The sequence below is a fragment of the Vigna unguiculata genome, chromosome 7, assembly GCF_004118075.2.
Source record: "Vigna unguiculata cultivar IT97K-499-35 chromosome 7, ASM411807v1, whole genome shotgun sequence".
Classification (NCBI taxonomy): domain Eukaryota; kingdom Viridiplantae; phylum Streptophyta; class Magnoliopsida; order Fabales; family Fabaceae; genus Vigna; species Vigna unguiculata.
The window spans coordinates 13,760,230-13,782,448 of record NC_040285.1 but is presented as its reverse complement, the minus strand read 5'-3'; the positions used below and the strand labels follow the sequence as shown (position 1 = coordinate 13,782,448).

The 22,219-nt window shown below is 34.7% G+C and overlaps 1 protein-coding gene across 2 annotated transcripts; it reads left to right on the top strand.

The window, feature by feature from the left end:
- Nucleotides 1-744: 744 nt before the first annotated feature.
- Nucleotides 745-21,618, top strand: LOC114190942 (myosin-6-like). Of its 2 annotated transcripts, none has more exons than XM_028080032.1 (39): nucleotides 745-1,094; nucleotides 3,622-3,750; nucleotides 4,012-4,155; nucleotides 4,253-4,398; nucleotides 4,475-4,637; nucleotides 4,790-4,848; nucleotides 4,934-5,093; nucleotides 5,344-5,493; nucleotides 5,594-5,730; nucleotides 5,830-5,976; nucleotides 6,096-6,197; nucleotides 6,503-6,560; nucleotides 6,694-6,795; nucleotides 8,340-8,377; nucleotides 8,526-8,652; nucleotides 8,730-8,900; nucleotides 8,985-9,116; nucleotides 9,229-9,338; nucleotides 9,425-9,485; nucleotides 9,946-10,123; nucleotides 10,219-10,424; nucleotides 10,611-10,730; nucleotides 11,495-11,593; nucleotides 11,839-12,051; nucleotides 12,196-12,335; nucleotides 12,485-12,599; nucleotides 12,684-12,728; nucleotides 12,815-12,898; nucleotides 12,982-13,152; nucleotides 17,898-18,053; nucleotides 18,131-18,319; nucleotides 18,565-18,690; nucleotides 18,872-18,942; nucleotides 19,237-19,336; nucleotides 19,482-19,538; nucleotides 20,203-20,259; nucleotides 20,698-20,778; nucleotides 20,859-20,941; nucleotides 21,121-21,618. In XM_028080032.1, the coding sequence occupies exons 1-39, from the start codon at nucleotides 1,092-1,094 to the stop codon at nucleotides 21,233-21,235; spliced, it is 4,545 nt and encodes a 1,514-aa protein (XP_027935833.1). In that variant the 5' UTR covers nucleotides 745-1,091; the 3' UTR covers nucleotides 21,236-21,618. The 2 variants fall into 2 exon arrangements, with proteins under 2 accessions (XP_027935833.1, XP_027935832.1); XM_028080031.1 differs by having other exon boundaries at nucleotides 12,681-12,728.
- The last annotated feature ends 601 nt before the right edge of the window (nucleotides 21,619-22,219 follow it).

The window sequence follows — 22,219 nt, the reverse complement described above, 5'->3', positions numbered from 1 at the left end:
TTATTTTTCAATAAAAAGTTATCCTTTCCTTAATTTAGGAATTTGTTCTTTCAATAAATTAGAATTTCTTCATTCTAGGTGTTACTTAAAATTTTTATTTTTCTTTAAAAAATATGTTATAAAATTCGCATACTATTTTTCTTCATTTAACATCTAAACAAATAATTTAATAATATTTATATCTTTTTAAAATCTTTCCAAAAAATTCCCAGTATCAACTACACGAAATACTTCGTGCTGCTGCAAGCGAAAGGTTTATGATATTTTGTTTACAATTTTCTTACATATTTCCCTTTTATTGTCCTTTTTTTAAATTTCTTCAACTTAATTATTTATAACATAAGCAAGTATATATATATATCACTGAAAAATCAAATAAAAAATAACAAACAATATGAAAACAAAATAAAATAAAATAATAGATAATGATAATGAAGGGTATCTAATTAATTTAGCCGACAAATACTTCTAAAAAAATAATCTGATTCATAATCGTGTCTTAAATCCAGTGTCACAAAAACAAAACACCCATGGCATACCAGTAATTTTCAGCAATCCACAGGGGTACAACAGGGATTTGATAGTGTAATAAAAATAGACCCCTTATACAATATATTTGACATTTATATTTACATAGGTTAAATAAGTTAATAATGGGATAATTTACCTTAATCTATCAGTAATAATCATATTAATAATTTATAATAATAATAACAGGAAAAAAAACTTATAGTAGAAGAAAAAGATGGTGGAAGAAAGAGAAAGAAGAAAGGAAGAAGAAAAGAAGAGACGAAGAACACGAAGGACTTAAACTCTTCTTCAAAAGTTTTGGTGTTGTTGAGGGGTTTAAGCTTTCAAATTCAATTCAATTCCATTCCATTCAATTCAATTTCATCAGTATATATTATATATACTCATAATAATAATACATCATCATAGTTTTTCACTCGGTAGATAGAGCATATCAATTCGTACCTTAGTTTTCATCATTCTCGATTTCGAAGATCTTTCGAGTTTTTCACTGGAGCTGTAGCGCAGCGAGCTAGATCCAGAACTGCCGCGAGATTTTCGATCTGATCAATCTACAGCAAATGGTATCAATTTCTCGCTCTTCTGATTTTTTTGGTCACCTTCGAGTCAATTCGAAGTCATGTTGTGTTCCGTTATTGAAATTTCTTTTTGTGAAGAAAATTTACTTTTTTTTAGATATATTTTTTTTATTGTTTTGTGAGCTGATCTGTTATTACATGGAAGGAGAATTGGGATTTTTTTTTTTTTTTTTTATATCTTTGTTTCTACAATGCACATCTTATCTTTTCTAATTTCCGAGCGACATTGTAGGGGGTCCTATTATAGTGGATGGTGTTTTTTGCTATTTGACTAAGTTGTTAGAAGCAACAGGGAGTTCAAATTTGCGCCACATCGTTTCAGAAGCTTATTGCTGTCAATTTGCTGATTTTTTTATTTATTTATTTTTGGATATAATCTTTAAGGATGCATGTGATTTAGCTTGATACAAATCTGTAAGTCTGTTTTCTGAACCGGGAGCCTTAGGCTATGGACCGCTAATTTCAATTTCATAAATTTGTTGTGGTTTTGTTGTTGAACCACTGATTTTTTAGATGAATTTTCAACGCAAAGAACATTTTTTTTTTGGCATTTGAATATGATTTTGAATTATAAAGGAACAATATGTGATCCCGGCCCCCCAACCTCTAAAAAATAGTTCAATCAAAATGGTCAGGCAACTTGGGCCTCGTTCTTGGAAAATGCTAGTGATTAACTTCAGTTAACTTAATGGGGGTATATGTGATTTTTGTATGGTTTAGGAGAACAGACGTAAACCTTCTTTCCTATGCATGTGGGTATATGTGGCACTTAATTACTTAGTTATATCTTCGTGGTCAGGATTATCTAAGTGATCTATCTTTTTCAGAATAATAAATTTTATTGGTGACGGTAGTATTTGCCTATTTCCATTGGTTATATGTTGAGTGTTTCTCTATGGTGTTTTCTTGTTGAATTTAATATAATGTAGAGTAAAATTCCCCTCATTCATAAATACATCAAATTGATCCTTAAAGTGGCATCAAATTGTTTTTGAAAGACATAACTAATTCAGTACCAATTTGATGTTTTCGGTTGTCATCTATATCTTTGGTGACTCAAATAGAGAAATGGACAATTTCTCTATAAATTTTTTCATATTCGTTGTTGCCTCCATTATTTTCTGTGAAGCTTAACTAGTCCATGAATTGCTAACTTATGTGGATTCTATTTTTACTTATTTCTTCTCTTACATTATGGTTACCAAAGTGGACTTAAGTACTAGATGCTCTCATATATTGTCTTGTAATTCTTTTTGTAACCAGCTTTTCATTCCATAGCTGAAATCTAAGACATTAAATTGGGGGACATTGAGTTTATCCTTCATTGAATTGATTACTTTACATGAAAAAGATTTATAATTATAATTTTCAACAAATACCATTTTTCAATAGGAAATATATAACATCCAGATGAGTTTAGACCTTTGTTGCACTGACATGGATATGGCATTGGGTAAAAACACGGGTATGGGATACAAGAATTATAAAAATCTACTGATACATAAATATGATAAAATATATTCATATAAACAAAAATATTATTTTATAAAAATCCAGGATAGAGATACATTAATGTAAAATAAAAAGTCTACAAAATAAAGAAAAATAGAAGTTTATATAAACAATGCTAAAAGAACGCAAATAAGAATAACATATAGCATAAAAGGAGATTAAATTCTTTAACAAGAAGATGAGGAAGAATGTGAATGGACTTTCAATGCAATGGATAGAAGATTGGGAATTGTGGCACCATACATGACCCACCATTCCTTTGTTATGTAGTTCCATCTATCTATCTTTTAAGGAATCAAGTTGTCCAAACTCTTCTTGGGCACTTGACTTTAGGTTCCCACAAGTGCCCAATGCATACCTGGTATTGGTACACACTCAATACATGTTGATTTTAGGAGTATTTGAGGTTCAGAAGTTAAGGTAGAAGAACTATAATTCCAGTTATCTTTTCAAATTTTGATAGCAATGAACCATTTTGATAGCCATGCATACTCGGTATGAGTATGTACCTAGACCTAGTACATGTTGATTTTAGGAGTACTTGAGCTGTGGAAGTTAAGATAGAAGAACTAGAATTCCAACTGTCTTTTTAAATTTCCATTGCAATGAACCATTTCCTGATTATGGTGTCTGATGATGCTTTCAATTAGGTGTAAATTATGGAAATTACTGCTTTGCTACCCGAACCAATCCTGTTAGGTTATTTAAAGTAATGTTACTTTTTATCTGCCAATCACAATTCATTGCTTTATAGTGTGCTTATGTATGGAGGTAGACTTACTCTTAGCACTAAAAAATCTTTTTCCGTACAACCAACTATATTTAGAGACATTTCAATTTCATTTGTAAGACTTAGAAATTTATTTTACCATTTTCCTTTAGTTTATGATTTTCTCTTTTGTTGATTGGTTATTCATACTTTTTGTTAGAGAGGGAATGAGTTCTGTGGGTTGCCACCTGCCAAGCATGTTTATTTAAGTTGACACACTCTGCTTTGTAGGCTGCCACTGCCAATCCTGTAGTAGGTTCCCATGTTTGGGTGGAGGATTCTCAAGAAGCCTGGATAGATGGTGAGGTCTTGGAGGTTAAGGGAGGAGAAATCAAAGTCCTTTGCACTTCAGGGAAGACGGTGAGAATGCTTTAGTATTTATTAAATTCAATCCTATTCTTGTCCTGTAAATTTATCTATTGCTTTAAGTGCTTTAAACATAAATGACTAGTGGTAATATTTAAGAGAAGAAGAAAAAGATAATGTAGCTTAGTGGTTGCTGTATCCTGTAGGTCCTTTGGTGTATAATAGGCATACATTTTTGAAGTCAGAAGTCAAAACTTGGAACAGTCTGATGATGTTTTAATATAATGAATCATGCCTCTGTCTTGAAATTTGCAGGTTGTTGTTAAACCTTCTAGTGTTTACCACAAAGATAATGAAGCCCCACCATGTGGAGTGGATGATATGACAAAACTTGCTTATCTACATGAACCTGGTGTCCTAGATAATCTGAGATCAAGATATGATATCAATGAAATTTATGTTCGTATTTCAGATGGCAACCCTCCAAATAGTCTCTTTTGTATCTTAATGATTTTATATTTACTTGACATTAGCTCATTCCAAATTTTGCTTCCAGACATACACTGGGAATATATTGATTGCTGTGAATCCTTTCATAAGGCTTCCTCATTTATATGATAGCCATATGATGGCACAATATAAAGGAGCAGGTTTTGGTGAGCTAAGTCCACATCCTTTTGCTGTTGCAGATGCAGCATATAGGTAATTTCGTTCTTTTAGTGCAAACAGTTCATTTATTAAATTGCAAGTCTGACCGTATAAATTGTTATGGATTTAGACTTATGATTAATGAGGGAATCAGCCAGTCAATATTGGTTAGTGGTGAAAGTGGGGCTGGGAAAACAGAAAGCACCAAGTTACTCATGCGCTATCTTGCTTACATGGGAGGGAGAGCCAATAATGCTGCCGAAGGTAGAACAGTTGAGCAGAAAGTTCTGGAGGTAAGGGATTAATCCTTTGTAGATTTGTTTTCTGGCTTGCTGGTTGGCTACTGTAAGGCTTTTATGTTGTTTCTTACCTTTGCCAGTGTTTAAATTTGTTAAAAGCTTATCTTATTAGTTTTTGGCCTTTTTACCCCGTTCCCCATTGACAGTCCAATCCTGTTCTAGAAGCCTTTGGCAATGCAAAGACTGTTAGAAACAATAATTCAAGGTGAGAAGTTATAGTAAGTTTTCTTCCTTCCATTAGTTTTGCAAAAAAATGCTCCTGTCTTATTTGTGCCATTTTGTCACCACAGTCGTTTTGGTAAGTTTGTGGAGATTCAATTTGATAAGAGTGGAAGAATTTCTGGGGCTGCTATCAGAACTTATCTGCTGGAAAGATCACGTGTTTGCCAGGTGTCAGATCCAGAGAGGAACTATCACTGTTTCTATATGCTCTGTGCTGCACCTCCGGAGGTAATTAGATGCCTGTTGTGTAGAGTCAAGATTAGATTGACATAAAGATTTGAAAATCAATTTATAATATGTAGACCTTAATTATAAATGAGAAACCTTCCTTTTATCATCTCGTATATTTTTTCAATTTGTATGATGTGTTCTTTTTGGTTTAATTATAAAATGATGTTGGTGTTACCTGTTAATATTAGGTCTGTGCTTGGCTTCTTTGGGTTATATTTTCTTGACCTTCCCTATTTACTTTTGGCAGGATATTCAAAAGTTCAAATTAGGAAATCCTAGAGGATTTCATTATCTGAATCAAACAAATTGCTTTGAGTTGGAAGGGGTTGATGAGTCAAAAGAATATCGTGATACGAGGAGGGCAATGGACGTTGTTGGAATAAATTCTGAGGAGCAGGTATTTTATTGGGAGTTTCTGTAAGTTTGTGAATGTATTCTTAAAATATAATGTGTTCCAATTCTTGAATTTTTTTGTTTTCCTCACCTTCACTGTGCAGGACGCAATATTTCGAGTGGTTGCTGCAATTTTGCATCTTGGCAACATTGAATTTGCAAAAGGGAAAGAAATGGACTCAAGTGAGCCCAAAGATGAAAAATCTTGGTTCCATCTACATACTGCTGCTGAGCTTTTCATGTGAGCCAACTTTGGAAGCTTACATTTGTTAAAATATAATCTCTAAGTAGGCTTGCATTTTGTATCCTTTCCATGTGACATTCTTGTTATATTTTTCAGGTGTGATGCAAAGGCACTTGAAGATTCTCTTTGCAAGCGTGTAATTGTTACTCGTGATGAAACTATAACAAAATGGTTAGATCCAGAATCTGCTGCACTCAGCCGTGATGCTTTGGCTAAGATTGTGTACACAAGGTTGTTTGATTGGTAAGTTGGAGTGGATTGCTTGAAGATGATGTTTGAACCCTAGGATAGATTTATTACTGACAAATTTGGTCAATTTGCTCGTAGTTCCCACTTCTGTAAATTTCTGTCATCTCTTGCAGGCTGGTGGATAAAATTAATAATTCTATTGGACAAGACCCTGATTCGACATCCTTAATTGGCGTGCTGGATATTTATGGTTTTGAGAGTTTCAAGACTAACAGGTGCATTACTGGTACTCCTTTTGTTCTGTAATTAACTTGGGTTGATCTTGTTGAGTGAACATCAAAGAAAGCTTATATTAATCCACTCAATGCCATTATTTACCATGTGACCTCTAAAAAATGGCCGGGCATTCTTTTATCATATTGTTCCACTCCATTTCGAAGCACTCAATTATTAGTTAGTCCACTTTGTCACCTAAAAATATCCTAAGCATATTGCTGATTAAATGCAATTCTGATGAAATTTTGATAGTGATGGTTTACATATGTTTTATTATTACCTCGTTGTTCTTTGTACATTGCAGTTTTGAGCAATTTTGCATCAATTTGACCAATGAAAAACTTCAGCAACATTTTAATCAGGTTTGTTTGGAAATAAAGATTATGTTCTTGATGGTTGCTCTGCCAGCTCTATCTTTCATATTTGATGAGGATACTTGTTATTTTTGCTCATTTTACACATGCTCTTGCAATGATCAAAATACTTGATATGCAGCATGTTTTCAAAATGGAGCAAGAAGAATACAAAAAAGAGGAGATTGATTGGAGTTACATTGAGTTTGTTGATAATCAAGATATTCTAGATCTCATTGAAAAGGTTTTTCCTTCTCACTCCACAATCATTTTGTTGATTGGCTTTATGTATTGTACCAATCTTTTATTAAGTTGTTCCTTTGTATCAATCTTTTATTAAGTTGTTCCGTTTTTTTCAAAATATTGTTGATCCCTCATTGACCAAAGATATATGACCAAATTATGATATATAAGTATATGCTAACTCACTTTAGAAGTAAGTTTTGTGAGGTTGAGTTAGACTTTAAATCCACTTTTTAAGATGAGATCAAAGTTTATCCTAACAAGGTTTGTTTTGGGTCTATCGTGTCACCCATTATAGGACTGCTATATTGAGCCACACACAAATATTTAGTCTTAAGCTTGAGATGTTTAGTTCTCATTGTGAGGGGTGTTGGAGATCTCATATTGAGTAGAAATATGGCCAAATTAAACTATATAAGTGGGTGCTACCTTACCTTAGAAGCTTATTTTGTGAGGTCGAGTTAGGTTTAAAGTTTCCTTTCTAAGAAAAAAGTATGGATTAAATGTGAAGGGAAGTTATATTTGGTAGGTTCTAAAGCCCTCTGTAATATGTGTGGCTGTACTTAAAAGTTGACTATCTTGCATGCTGGTTTATGCTAGAGAGATGTAGCATGAAATGTATTTTCCTTGATCACTTGAAGGTGACTTAACCCTTCTAGAGCTTCATTTTCACGATAAGCTAAGTCTTGGCATGCACTAGTTTGGCAACAGTTTTTTTTTTTTTTTTTTAACTATTAAAAGAAGAGGGCAAATTAGAATCTAATTTTTGGAAGAAAATAGGAAAAATAAATATTAAAATTTCACATAATTACACATTGACAATAATTTTAAATGACTACTCACTATAATTACAGTTTCCTTTCAGAACTAAACTAGTATTTTGAAGACAGACATTTTTCCAGATTAATATAGAAGATAGGGGATAAAAAATACCTTGAGATTCATTTTACTGCAAAACTAAAGGTAGATGCTTTCCTGAAAGTATGCTAAATGTCAAGTGTTAGGAAGGGTGAGGGTCAAGGGATTTGTGTTGACTACAAAAAAGTAATTCAGTGTTTCCTCCATAGCTTTTTTGGGTGTTGCACAAATTTGTTTCAAAGGGAAACTTAAGCTCGATTTTGAATTTCTCTTCTCATATTTGTTCAAAATGGAGGGAATAATTTGAAAATAACTATTGATGTGATTTATGTGATCAATTCAAACTCAAGCTGCTGATATAAATTGCCTGATGTCAAATGCTCAACATAAAAGGATTAGTTTCTCTTTGATGGTTAAAAATAAAAATGTTAAAGTTGTCAGTTTACATCTATTAAGTGAGTAGGTTTTGATAGCAAGTTTGATATAAAAGGGGAAGGGAAAATATGAATACCTTGAAAGTTCAAAATATATTTTCAAGTTTTGTGTAGGCAAATTGGTGTTAGTACTTTGTCAATGTGTTATAAATTATTTTGACATTCTTTACTTGCTGATAACAAAATTGTGTTTGTGCCATATTGTCATTTGTAGATTTATTATTTTGTCATTATTTGTTTTGTATAATTTCAGAAACCTGGAGGCATTATTGCTCTTCTTGATGAGGCTTGGTAAGCATACTTTGTATTGTACCTTTGAATTGATATTGTGGGTCTTAATATCTCAATACTGCTTGCTGAATTTCATTAATTGTATTCTGCTATATTCTTAACGTTTTTGTTGATGCTCAGATAAGCTATATATGCATTCATTTTGCAGTATGTTTCCTAGATCAACACATGAAACTTTTGCCCAAAAGCTGTATCAGACATTCAAAAACCATAAAAGGTTCAGCAAGCCCAAATTGTCACGTAGTGACTTCACAATTTGCCATTATGCGGGTGATGTAAGTTGGAATATTTGTACTTCTGTTTCTGCATATATAATAACAAGAATGCTTGATGTGATCTGTGTCAATTCTAGGTCACTTATCAAACTGAATTGTTCCTGGACAAGAACAAAGATTACGTTGTTGCAGAACACCAGGCACTTCTTTATGCATCAAAATGCCCCTTTGTGTCTGGGTTGTTTCCCCCTTCACCTGAGGAATCGTCCAAACAATCGAAGTTTTCTTCAATAGGTTCCCGGTTTAAGGTTGTTTTTTATTCCCTATTGTTTAAAGACGCATGGTTAGTCTCTTAACTTCTGTCGTTTTGAAATCTTTCATATTTCATGCAGCAACAATTGCAAGCACTACTTGAAACTCTTAGTGCCACTGAGCCGCACTACATTCGTTGTGTTAAACCCAATAATCTTCTTAAGCCAGCAATTTTTGAGAACAAAAATGTTTTGCAGCAATTGCGATGTGGGGTAAGACATGTTTCTTTTTCCTGTTTTTGGACCGTGTAGTTGGTGTTCTAATTGAAGTTATACTCTCTCCTTGTGTGATTATATAATGATTGCTTAGCAATTCCTATTGTAGGGAGTTATGGAGGCAATTAGGATAAGTTGTGCTGGTTATCCGACTAGGAAAACATTTGATGAATTTGCAGATCGATTCGGACTTCTTGCACCTGAAGCCATAGACAGGAGGTATCTAAGTTGTTAATCGTCATTATTGGTCCCATTAGTTTTGGTATTTTGATAACCTGATCTATTTTTCATTTTTTACTTGTTAGTTCTGATGAGGTCACTGCTTGCAAGAGGATTCTGGAGAAGGTTGGACTTAAGGGCTATCAGGTAACTATTTACATGTGTTCAGACGTTTAACTCATTTAGAGACTTAGTCTTCAATGGAGTTTAATCCGTTTACCTAAAATCACTTGGATAAAAAAATGCTATGTACTAAGTAATCTTCATTGGCCTGAGTATTGGCAAAACTGTCTAATCTACAATCTTTAATATTTTCTTACACTTATTGGAAACTAATGATGTATTAGTTATTTGCTAGGACCAGCAAAATCCTTTCCTTCCTTTTTCACCCTTCACTGCCATTCTTTGGACAGTATTCTTGGAAATGTAGTTTTGGTTTAGGAATTATAACTATTTTATATCTTTGACAAGTGTATAATAAATTGCTATGTATGTTCATCTGTACTCACTTCAATGAATTTTAATTGTTAAATGTGGTAAAACCACAAATTTTCTTTACAAGATTATATTCTGTTTTCGTGGTTTATTGTACTATTTCTTGCTGCAGATTGGTAAAACCAAAGTGTTTCTTCGAGCTGGTCAAATGGCAGATCTAGATACTCGTAGAAGTGAGGTCTTAGGAAAGTCAGCTAGCATTATTCAGAGAAAAGTACGCACCTTTTTGGCCAGCCGAAGTTTTGTCTCAATACGCTTGTCTGCTATAAAGATTCAAGCTGCATGCAGAGGTATCTACTTGTTTTTTAGAAAAATTAGCTCACTAGTTGAATTCAGAGAAAAACGCATTTGGAAAGTTTCATGAGTTTTTTGATGGTGATTATAGGACAACTCGCTCGGCAAGTTTATGAAGGATTGCGACGGGAGGCTTCTAGTCTGATGATTCAGAGATTTTTCCGCATGCATGTTGCCAAGAAGGCGTATAAAGAATTGTATAGCTCGGCTGTTTCCCTTCAGACTGGTATGCGAGGGATGGCTGCTCGTAGTGAGCTGCGCTTCAGGAAGCAAACCAGGGCTGCTATTGTCATTCAGGTAAAGAATTTTGAAAATACAATGGTGTAGCATGTTTTAAATAGTTTTAGAACTCTTATTGTCCAATTCCTAAGTTCATATATCCTCTACTAAATCATTGTTGATGAGCTTGGTTTTTCATTGTTTAATATATTTTTGTTTCATGGTGATTTATGCCTGCAACCGTAATTATTTTGTGTATTGCAGAGCCACTGCAGGAAATACCTAGCACTCCATCGTTTTACAAACTTAAAGAAGGCAGCAATTACAACACAATGTGCATGGAGAGGAAAAGTTGCTCGACAAGAATTACGGAAGCTCAAGATGGTAACATTTCCCCTCCTCCCCACTTATAAAAGAACACTTGTATCAATCAATTAAATGTTTTAATCTTAATGTGGTAAGTTATATATTATTACTACTGATAAATAAGACTAAATATCAGAAGTAAAATCTTGTAGCAGTGTGGCTGCCCCCCTTATTCATAAGAACTGTAGTAAGGTTCCCCTTCTTATTTCAGGCTCACACATACGAATTGTTTGTGCCTCTGCATGAATATCAGCACTTTAAACTTAAACTTGAAAGGAATAATCTGAAAGAAAGAGGATTTTACTGTTTTGTTAATTGACAAAAACAGTACATCAACTTCTCTATTTATAGAGATCTCAAACCTTAAAGTAATAATTACAAGAGATCTCTAGAATCTTCTCAGAGCTTCTAATAACTTCTAATAATACATTTAATATACTACCAACAACTTTTAATATTGCATTTAATATTCAACTAACAACACTCCTCCTCAAGCTAGTAAATGGATATCTATCATTCCCAGCTTGCATGTGAGATTATGAAATCGCTCAGTGGGAAGACCTCTCGTGAACAAATTTGCTAACTGAAGCCCAAATGGGATGTAGGAGTGATAAGGCCACTATCTAGTTTCTCTTTAATAAAGTGTCGATCTATCTCTTATGTGTTTAGTCCTATTATGCTGAACTGGGTTTTGTGAGCAATGCTAATGGCTGACTTATTGTTTTACATGTTACCATTGCTAGCTGTTATTTAGCAATTGAAATCTTTTTTATTAATTTCAGGCTGCAAGAGAAACTGGAGCTCTACAAGCTGCCAAAAATAAGCTTGAAAAGCAAGTTGAAGATCTCACGTTGAGGTTGCAGCTAGAAAAACGCTTGAGGGTAAATGATTATCTTTTTGTCAGTTCTAACTTGCAAACAATTTTACTGTGGTCAACTGGCAATTTTCCTGTATTATGACAAGCACTCCAATTAATTAAATAAATATTGCTGTACAATCTGTTAAATTCATAACAATTCTTATTTTAGATACTTTAAATGGTGGAAGGGTATTTTTGTTCACAAATGCACATACTATTTAGTATCTTTCCTTGATATGCTTGTTAAATCTATATTAACAAATGTAGGTTGATATTGAAGAATCAAAAACACAAGAAAATGAAAAACTACAATCTGCTTTGCAAAAGATGCAACTTCAGTTTAAAGAAACCAACTTATTACTTCAAAAGGAACGAGAGGCTGCAAAAAGAGAAGCTGAGAGAGCACCTGTCATACAGGAGGTTCCTGTTGTTGACCATGCTCTGTTGGAGAAGTTAACTAGCGAAAATGAGAAACTCAAGGTCAGCTGATTATGGGAATAAATATCTCCTCTGCACTGAAATAAATTCTTTTTATTTTGGTCTACTTTGAATATTCTCACATTTTTGGAAAGATAGGTGCCCATTTCTTTCTATTAATTTTGAGCTTCGTTGAGTTCATTACAGACCTTGGTGAGTTCATTGGAAGAGAAAATTGGTGAAACTGAAAAAAGATACGAAGAGGCAAACAAAATTAGTGAAGAAAGGTTGAAGCAGACTTTGGATGCTGAATCAAAAATAATCCAGTTGAAGACAGCTATGCAGAGGTATTGTTCGGGATCAAACCTTCTTTGGTATCTTTATTTGAACTATTACTATTTCCAGTCTTTGAACAGCCATCATCCATGGCCTCTATTTGCAATTATAAGATTCTGCACTAGCATGACCATTTTTTTGTTTTGATTGATATTCATAGGCTCGAAGAGAAATTCTCTGACATGGAATCCGAAAACCAGGTTCTACGGCAACAGTCTTTGCTAAATTCTTCATCAAAAACAATGTCAGAACACCTTTCTACCCACATATCTGAGGTAAATTGTGCTTGCTATTGTGTGTGTGTATTCATGCTCTGTATGTAAGTCTAAAGTTTTTGGAATTTTTATCTTTTTCAGCAGAAATTGGAAAATGGTCACCATGTGGGTGAAGATCATAAAACTTCTGTAAGTACATTGCTTTCTACACTCTATGTACCTTTCCACTACTAGCCATCTGGTGTGTTCAGTGAAATTTAAAGTCTTGTTTGCAGGAAGCACAGAGTGTCACACCTGTGAAGAAGTTTGGTACAGAATCTGATGGGAAATTAAGGAGATCCTTCATTGAGCGTCAACATGTGTGTGCTTAAAATTTTGACATTTAATATATCTTTTCTTTTGTGTAACTATGTTCAAATTTTTAACACTTTTTTCACTGTAGGAGAATGTTGATGCACTTGTAAACTGTGTTACGAGAAATATTGGTTTCCATCATGGAAAGCCTGTTGCTGCATTTACCATTTATAAATGTCTCCTCAACTGGAAATCATTTGAGGCTGAACGAACAAGTGTATTTGATCGCCTTATCCAGATGATTGGCTCTGCAATTGAGGTGACTTTTTCTTCAAAATTATTAGATTGAACCTTCACCTAATAGCCTAAAATTTTGATATTATATTTTAGACTATTAGAGCCTCTACTCTACCTATCCTTGCCATATTCAATGCCATAATTACACTGCTTATTCTAATTTTGTACATTCTAAATTATTGAATAGTTAGGCTAATGTATTGTAATATTAGCTATCTGGTTATTGCAGTGTATATGTATTCCAGTTGGGAGTGAGTTACACTGTTCATTTCACTAGTTATTCATTTCACTAGTTATTTTAGCTTTTGGACTTGAGTTTAGCTCAAATTCAAGACGGATCCAAAGCCTATCGTAGATTTGATATTGGACCACCCTCAGCTGTCCCAAAATCTACATGACTAAGTAGCTTTCCTATGAAATCTATTTGGCTTCCCAACTTTTCTAGTACAATAATAACTGTTGAGGTATAAGGTGAAGAGACAAAACAATCTCTCTTTGTGCGTCTATTCTTTTATATATATATAAAAGTGTCTCAAATACAAAGAAGATACAAAGAGATGGCCCAAGACCCATTAGTTACATTTAACACTGCCCTCAAGCTAGTTCATATAAATCATATGAACCAAACTTGTTACAAATATAATCAATTCTAGAACACTGTAATGATTTAGTGAAGATATCTGCTGCCGATTGATCATTAGAGTTAACAAATTAAGAGGTGATGTCTCTAGATGCAATCTTCTCTTGAATAAATTGACAATCTATCTCAATATGTTTAGGCCTCTTGTGAAATATTGAATTTGAGGAAATATGCAAGGCAACTTGATTATCACATACAAGAGTCATTTGTGCGAACTCCCCTTGACTAAGTAGAAGTTCAGAATTGGGATCCATGGGGTGAGTTAACGGACTTGGAATTCATTAGTCCAATTTCCCCTAAAATATTCAATGCATACTTCCTTTGAGAAATGACAATTCCATTATTGGATTGTGCTACTCCAATCCCCAAGAAATGTTTGAGTTTGCCAAGACATAGGTGTTGTTTTATATGAAGGATTCCATGATAATCACTACTTGTAAGAACAATGTCATCAACACACACTACAAAGTAGATATGTCCGACAATTATGGACAATAAAATACCGAATGATCAGCCTTGCATCTAGTCATACCAAATTGTTGGACAACTTCACTGAATCTATGAAATCATGCCCTGAGAGACTACGTGAGACCATATGAAGATTCGTGGAGGCAATATAACAATCTGGAAGAAAAAGGTTGGCAATTGTAATGAAGTACAATTTCCATAAAAAATTTACACCTATGAACAATGGGTCCTCCAGGAAGGCACAAATCTAGCTTAGGCTATGATACCATGTTGAGATATATGGTGAAGAGAAAAAATAATCTCTCTGTGTGTCTATTCCACTAGGGGAGCATGTATAATCTTTGTATTTGAGACACACACACACACACACACACATATATATATATATATATATTATGTCTCTAATACAAAAATTATACAAAGAGATGGCCCATGGCCCATTAGCTGCATTTGTTGGAAGTCCCACATCGACTAGAGATAAGACCAATTCACAATATATAAGTGGGTGCAATCCTCACCTTACAAGCCAGTTTTGTGGGGTTGAGTTAGGCTTAAATTCCACTTTTAACATGGTATCAAAGCCAAGTTAGAGCCTATCCTAGCTAACTTTCTTGGACATTTTGTTCCACCCGCTATCGGGCCGCTAACGGACCACCCACTAATTTCTTGTCCCATGCAAGATGAATATACCTCGGCGTGAGGGGGTGTGTTGGAAGTCCCACATCGACTAGAGATAAAGCCAATTCACAATATATAAGTGGGTGCAATCCTCACCTTACAAGTCAGTTTTGTGGGGTTGAGTTAGGCTTAAATTTCACTTCTAACAGCATTTAACAACAACAACATCAATAATATTAATAATAATATATATGCCAATTCATCTAACAATTCTCCTATGACAGGAATAGGGAACTTGTTGGAAATTGTTATTTTATTGAGAGCCTTATAGTCCACACAAAACCTCCACCCTCCTTTCTTTTTGACTAGAATGATTGGGCTCGAATATGGGCTGATGCTAGGTCTGATGATGCCATCTTGCAGCATCTCATGAACTAACCTTTCTATCTCATTTTTTTGTTGATGGGAGTGCTTTAAGGGTCGGAGATTACGAATAGAAGCGCCCTCCTGTAGATGTATAGCATGATCACAATGGCGGCTAGGAGGTAATCCCTCCCACTGTATCATGAAAAACTTCTTTCATCTGCAAAATATGCAGAATTTCCGTTGGAACAGTGTTACAAGTTGCTTCTTTCTCCTGGCCCCATTTAATCAGATAGCATGAACCTTCTTGCTTCAAATCATGCAACATACTTTTCAAGGAAGATTCTTATTTCGATAGTGTGGGATCTCCCAAAGTCAGCCCTCACCTCTCCCAGAGTTGCTAACCATTCCAGCCCCAAAATAATATCAGCACCCTGAAGGTGAAAACAAAAAGTTCTTGTTGAATTTGCAGGCCTTGTAATTCCAAAATAAACCCGACACTTCCCTTGGAAATGCACATTGTGCCGATCCCCCACCTCTACAACATGTGGAAGAGTTGCCTCTTGTTGCAGGCCAGATTTGGCTATCAATTCCCGCGAAATTAAATTATGCGAAGCACCACAATCAAACAAAACCACCACTTTGCTCCTTTCCAATTGTCCCCCACAATTTCCAAGACTTCTTGGTAGTAAGTCTAGCCATGGTACATTGAGACAATTGTAAAACTTGTCCTGCTTCTTGGGCCTCTTGTTCTTTGCAGGAATGTTGTTTTGTAACTACCCAATTCCTGACAGATCTTCTTCATACATAAGCAACATGGGCAGCTGTTTATTTCTACATAAGTGTTGAGGGCCAAACTTCTCATCACACACGAAACACAATCCCTTCTTAAGCTTATCTTGCAATTCTTCCTGTGACAACTTCTGAAAGGGCGTCTCTCTTTGCTAGTTCGTTCTCGAAGTACTACTCAGTGTACTCGAAAGGTCACTGTTCTCTCCTCTCCCTTTGCTGGAATTATTAACATCCATTGAATTGCCTCCTTCTTTGGAATAAATTCGAGTCACAGAAAACGGTTTGTAGGCACTATTGGGCGATGCACAATTTGGGGTCCTCCCTTGGAAGTTACTCAAATCTTTTCCTCTACCATTTGAGCCTTCCTCATCAACTTAACAAGATTGCTGGGTTCATACAACTTGACCTCAACCTTAATATCCTCTTTCAATCCATTTAAGAAAATCCCTATCAAATAATCTTGCTGATTCCCCTTCAAGAAACTAGCATATTGTTCAAACTGTTCAATATAATCTGCCACCAAGCCTGTTTGTCATAAGCCAATCAGAATTTCAAAAGGATATTGCAACATTGTGGGTTGAAACCTGCGAACAACAACCACCTTGAATGCGTCCCACGTTGGATGTGGATTGCAGGTTTCCCATCACTGAAACCAATTTAAGCCTTTGCCTTCTTAAGCAACCATAACAGCCTGCATTCTTTCCTCTTCACTCACTTCTTTCAATCTGAAATATCTCTCTAGTCAATTACTCCAGCCATATGCCTCCTCCCCTGTGAAAACAGGAATATCGAGTTTTCTCCAACGTGAAGAAGAGGACACAACCTCTTTTCGTCCTCCCCCCGTGACCCATTGCCTTGATTCATCACTGATACATTTTCGCCCCTTTTCTCGATGCCAGACAGCATTTCGATCATGTTGAGACCTCTGATCATGTCCTCCAATCTTTGGAACCTCTCATGCTTTTCATTTTCACTCTTGTCATGATCTTGAACCAAATCTTGAACGCGTTTTTCCAAGCCATCAATTCGTCATTTCATTCTTGTATTCACCATATACCCTACCGTCCACTTTTCCTCAGTACCAGGATCACTGCTCCTGCTTAGACAAAACTTACAGAAGCTTCCTGACAACTCAGGTCTGATTTATTATGAATAATTGTTCCACCAATGTGGTGAGAACAGGTCACAACAAAAGTACACAAACTCAAGGCCTTTCGAGAGGGCCTTCCTCTCCTAACTTCTATTGTCTTATAGAATATCAAAACTGCCTAAGACCAACTAAACACAGACTATATATAATAGTCAATGAACACAACAACCTTAGCAAGTTATAACTGCCTCCTTCCTGTATTTTTCCTGGAATAAACCTTGCCAGTAAACCTATCATAATAATAATAATAATAAATTCCTTCAATCTCCATGCTCTAGATGTTCAATCCTAGGCATGGGGGTTGTGTTGGGATCCACATCAAGTATAGCTATAGCACTAGTAAAACTTATAAAGGCTTGGGCATTCCTCACCTCTTGATCTAACTTTTGGAGTTAACCTAGGCCTAGCTCAAATTTAGAGTTTGAATATGTTTTCTATTTGAGAATGTTAACAGTAAAATGCAATTGCAGTTTTATTTTCTTTTGCCCTGGGCTAGTTCATGGTTTAATTGTTATAGTTATCCATCCAGCATTTTTCTTCAAGAGCTTATAACCAATTTGCATAAGCATTTTGTTGAACAAACAATTATTTTTTTACCATATGTGTGGTATAAAATGATGTGATTCTAATTTGCATGTTATATTCTATAGTTATGTCTTTTTATGGTATTGCAAAGAAAAGTATGGGATGGGAGCATTTATAACATTTCGTCTTTCTTCTTCCTTACTCTTTCCAGAATCAAGATGACAATGATCTTATGGCCTATTGGCTGTCAAATATGTCTGCACTATTGTTTTTGCTCCAGCAAAGTCTGAAATCTGGTGGTTCAGCTGATGCAACTCCTGTAAAAAAACCGCCAAATCCAACCTCCCTCTTTGGGAGAATGACAATGGTATTGAATATTACGTGCATTTCTTTAATTCTGATCCCTCTTTTCACAAAAGGTCACGGTAATTTGTTTGATTGCAGGGTTTTCGCTCATCTCCTTCTTCTGCCAGCCTTCCTACCCCTCCATCGGAGGTTGTACGCAAGGTAGAAGCTAAATATCCTGCTTTGCTTTTCAAGCAACAGCTCACAGCCTATGTGGAGAAAATATATGGTATCCTTAGGGACAACTTGAAGAAAGAATTAGCATCATTGCTTTCTTTATGTATCCAGGTTTGTTGAAATGCAGTGGGCTATTGTTGAATTGTTTTATTATTACTTAATGGATGAAGTTGGATACAGTGTCTTAAATCCTGTATGAGCTATCATAGCTAGTCCCTGATCTGGATAGTATATAGTATCTCCCTTCTGGAAATATTCTCTAGAAATTTCTAAAGGAATTCTGAGGCTCTATTATCGTTATAGTCACATGTGTTTTTGGTTCTGATCCTCATGCTAATCTTGTTGCTGATATACAGGCTCCAAGAACATCTAAGGGAGTGTTACGTTCTGGCCGATCCTTTGGTAAAGATTCTCCCATGGGTCATTGGCAGAGCATTATAGAATCACTGAATACTCTCCTCTGTACTCTGAAAGAAAACTTTGTAAGAAACAAAATGTCATATTAACTTGTTAGTGTTAAGCAATTACTTCCCTGTTGTTCAAATTCATGCTATTTTCTAAAATTTGGTAAAGCATGATGTAGGGTTCTTCAAAAAACCCTAAATAAACAACAGAATCTAATGATCTAATGTACATCTTATGATATAATGTTTTGGATTTCAGGTACCCCCAGTCCTTATCCAAAAGATCTTCACTCAAACATTCTCATATATTAATGTTCAACTCTTTAATAGGTAAAAGTGGTTTTGTACATGCTATAAGAACAAAAAAAAAAATTGTTTTGCATCATTGTTTTTTGTAGAGGAACAAGAATAAGAGGTTATGTGATGTGAATGTATCCGAGTGTCTTGACTAAACACTAGAGGCTCTTGTTTATAGTCAGAGCCACAAATACAAAGGATAACAGTTAAATAATTATGCAGCTCATAAAAGCCTAATTACATTATTTCCCTACACAATAATTCATGATTGCAAGATTCCTTAAAATTTTAAAAGCTGACATTTTCTTTTCAATAAATTATTTCTAGTCTTCTTCTACGTCGTGATTGTTGCACATTTACCAATGGGGAATATGTTAAAGCTGGTTTAGCAGAATTTGAGTTGTGGTGCTGCCAAGCAAAAGAGGAGGTAATTTATTATGTTGATGGTATTATGGTATTAGATTTTTAGTTAGTACATTTATTGCTTAGGCTGTAATAAAATACAGTGATGACTTATGTTTGATCTTTGTGTAATGTCCTCCAAAGTCTAACCTAATTGCTTGGGTTTGCAGTATGCAGGTTCATCTTGGGATGAGCTTAAGCACATTAGACAAGCTGTTGGGTTCTTGGTAAGTGTCTTATTTGATAATACAGCACTATTTATCTCCCTTTTTTTATTATAATTTTTGTAATGAATATTAGTTTTCTATGAACTATGTTAGTTATAGCTTCTACCTTTTGTGAATGTTGGAAGTCCACCTTAATTGCAATCTTGTGATGGGGGTGTTTAGTCTCACATCAATTGAGTCTATGACTAACTTGAGCAATCATCGTCTAACAATTGCATCTATGACTTAACCCAAGTCCAAATTCTAAGTTGATATGAATCCTAACCTAAATCTTATGTTGGGCCAATCACTATGCCCATAACTCTAGGTGTTATGTGAGTTATTACGTGAAATTCCCATGCGGTCACTTTCGTGGTGGTGGGGGGTTCCTTGATTTCAGTGTCAAGGTGGTGTATTTAGTTCCTCATCAATTATAGATGATGAGGCTAATGTAATCTTTATAAAATTTGGGTGGTCTGTACCTTTCAACTTGATTTTAAGACTGAAGAATTGTATTCAAAATAATTAATTACAATGGCGAATGTCGTAATTGAATAAAATAATGTGGCAAACTAAGCTATTTTTCCTAATAATATTTTAATGGTATGACCAAAATCCAATGGCATAAATTACATATTACATTATTACATCTATTGGTTTAATTATTGTCTTATTTTATGTACAGGTTATTCATCAGAAGTATAGGATTTCCTATGATGAAATCATTAATGATTTATGCCCAGTAAGTCTCTATCTATCTAGATCTTTCTGTGTATATGGGGTGGGCAACTTATTTCCATTAATTTGTTAATGTTTAAAATGCCCTATCTTTGATAACATAATGAATTGTTATAAGAGCAATTTTTTTATGATGAGTTCTTGAAAGGATCTCGTGTTTAGATTTGGTTTCTTTGTATTTGCATCATGAAAACGTTTCTGCAATAGCAGTTGAGGAAATTGCGTTGATTTTATCACCTAAACATAAACTTGGTAAGTGTATAATGAAAATAGTAGAAAAATCACAAACATTTTTTCAGATCAAATAGGCCCTAGTGTATGAATGATCACAACTGAATAATCTCTTACGTTTGCTTGCACTCACCGTCTACCTAAGCACGTTTTTTTGAGAATCTTAATCTCATACCTTTTCTCTTGTGTCCCCTCTCCTCTCCTGCATCAGATCATGAGTGTCCAGCAGCTGTACAGAATATGTACACTTTATTGGGATGCTAACTACAATACTCGAAGTGTATCTCCAGATGTAAGTTTTTTCCTTTTCCCTTCCCTATTTTCTCTGATAACTGGGAAAATGCGTGATAACATGCTCCATTCTCACTTCAGGTCCTTTCAAGCATGAGAGTGCTTATGGCTGAGGACTCTAATAATGCTCAGAGTGATTCTTTCTTGTTGGATGACAGTTCCAGGTGAGATTGCATATTATATCTGCCATCATAACCAATAGAGGAAAGTCAATAGAAATAGTTTCTTTATTTAACACCGGGTAGTTGCAGTTTAATTTATGTGATCTATCAATTCTTGGTCAACTTTTAGTACAATTCTACGTTCATCACTACAAATAATGACTACAAATTTGTTTCTACAGCATCCCCTTTTCAGTAGATGACCTCTCTACATCACTGCAAGAGAAGGATTTCTCAGACATGAAAGCAGCTGATGAGCTGCTTGAGAATCCCGCCTTCCAATTTTTAAATGAGTAAGGCAAGGGAAGCTTAGTTTGTGTTTATCAGTCCTCAAGGCAAACAACAAAGTCAGTTGTTGGTCCTTGTCAAAGGTTGTAAATCCATTTTTATTTTTATTTTTATTCTTTTTCCTTCCATATTTTTTATTTGTTTTTGGTTTACCATCCTACAGCTTGTTTGTCATATCCCTGCATCGCCATGCCCATGATGTAAAATTATTTTTTCATTCTTTTGTTGGCATTCAATTGTAAAGTCGTCATATTAAAGATGGGGCAGGGATATTTTTAGGGTTACCGAGCTTCCCTTGTATGTCCATTTTTGTTGTCTTGGTCAAAAAACCGTTAGAAAGTGAAGCTGAGCTGCTATAGTTTTCTTTTGGAGTTGAAGCTCACTTTCCACTCATTTTTTTTTTTTTTACAATGTAAAGAGTCAAAAATGAACATTGATATATAATTGATAGATTTTTCACATTCTCGAGTCTGAACTCCAATTTTTATTTTCGCCGCTTTTATATGCAACTTGGCCAAAAATGTTCTTATCAATGTGTGTTTGAAGACTACTTCAATTTAAACCATATGCTTGAAAGGTCAAGTGAAGTTTATCGTCAGTTTGGAGTCTCAACTAAGAAAGGTAATTTTTCCTTGGTCCGAGGGAGGATTACTCACTGTGAGTGTTTGATAAAATACAAATAAAAATTTTTTGAAGAGAATTACTTTGCTAGAAGAATGAGAATGAGTTATTTTACAGAAATATACTTGAATATGAAGAAAAAAATTCAAATAACAAAAAATCATAATATAAAACTGGAAGAAGATATAAAGATATCTGTAATTCTGCATCACATCCGTATACCTTATCATTTTGGAATTTGTTTTTTGGAACACATTAAAAGGAATTTTTATTTTCGGCAGACAAGCACCCTACTTCTATTACGAAAATAATTTTCTGTTGACTTTTTATGGGATGCCTCAAGAAATTTGATAGGATTCATTGATATGGTGC

Excerpts from the sequence above, each read along its gene's own strand:
- LOC114190942 (XM_028080031.1), top strand. Across the intron at positions 18,320-18,564 it reads TGCTTTCTTTATGTATCCAG|GCTCCAAGAACATCTAAGGG; the intron begins GTTTGTTGAAAT and ends GCTGATATACAG. Across the intron at positions 19,539-20,202 it reads GACAAGCTGTTGGGTTCTTG|GTTATTCATCAGAAGTATAG; the intron begins GTAAGTGTCTTA and ends TTTTATGTACAG.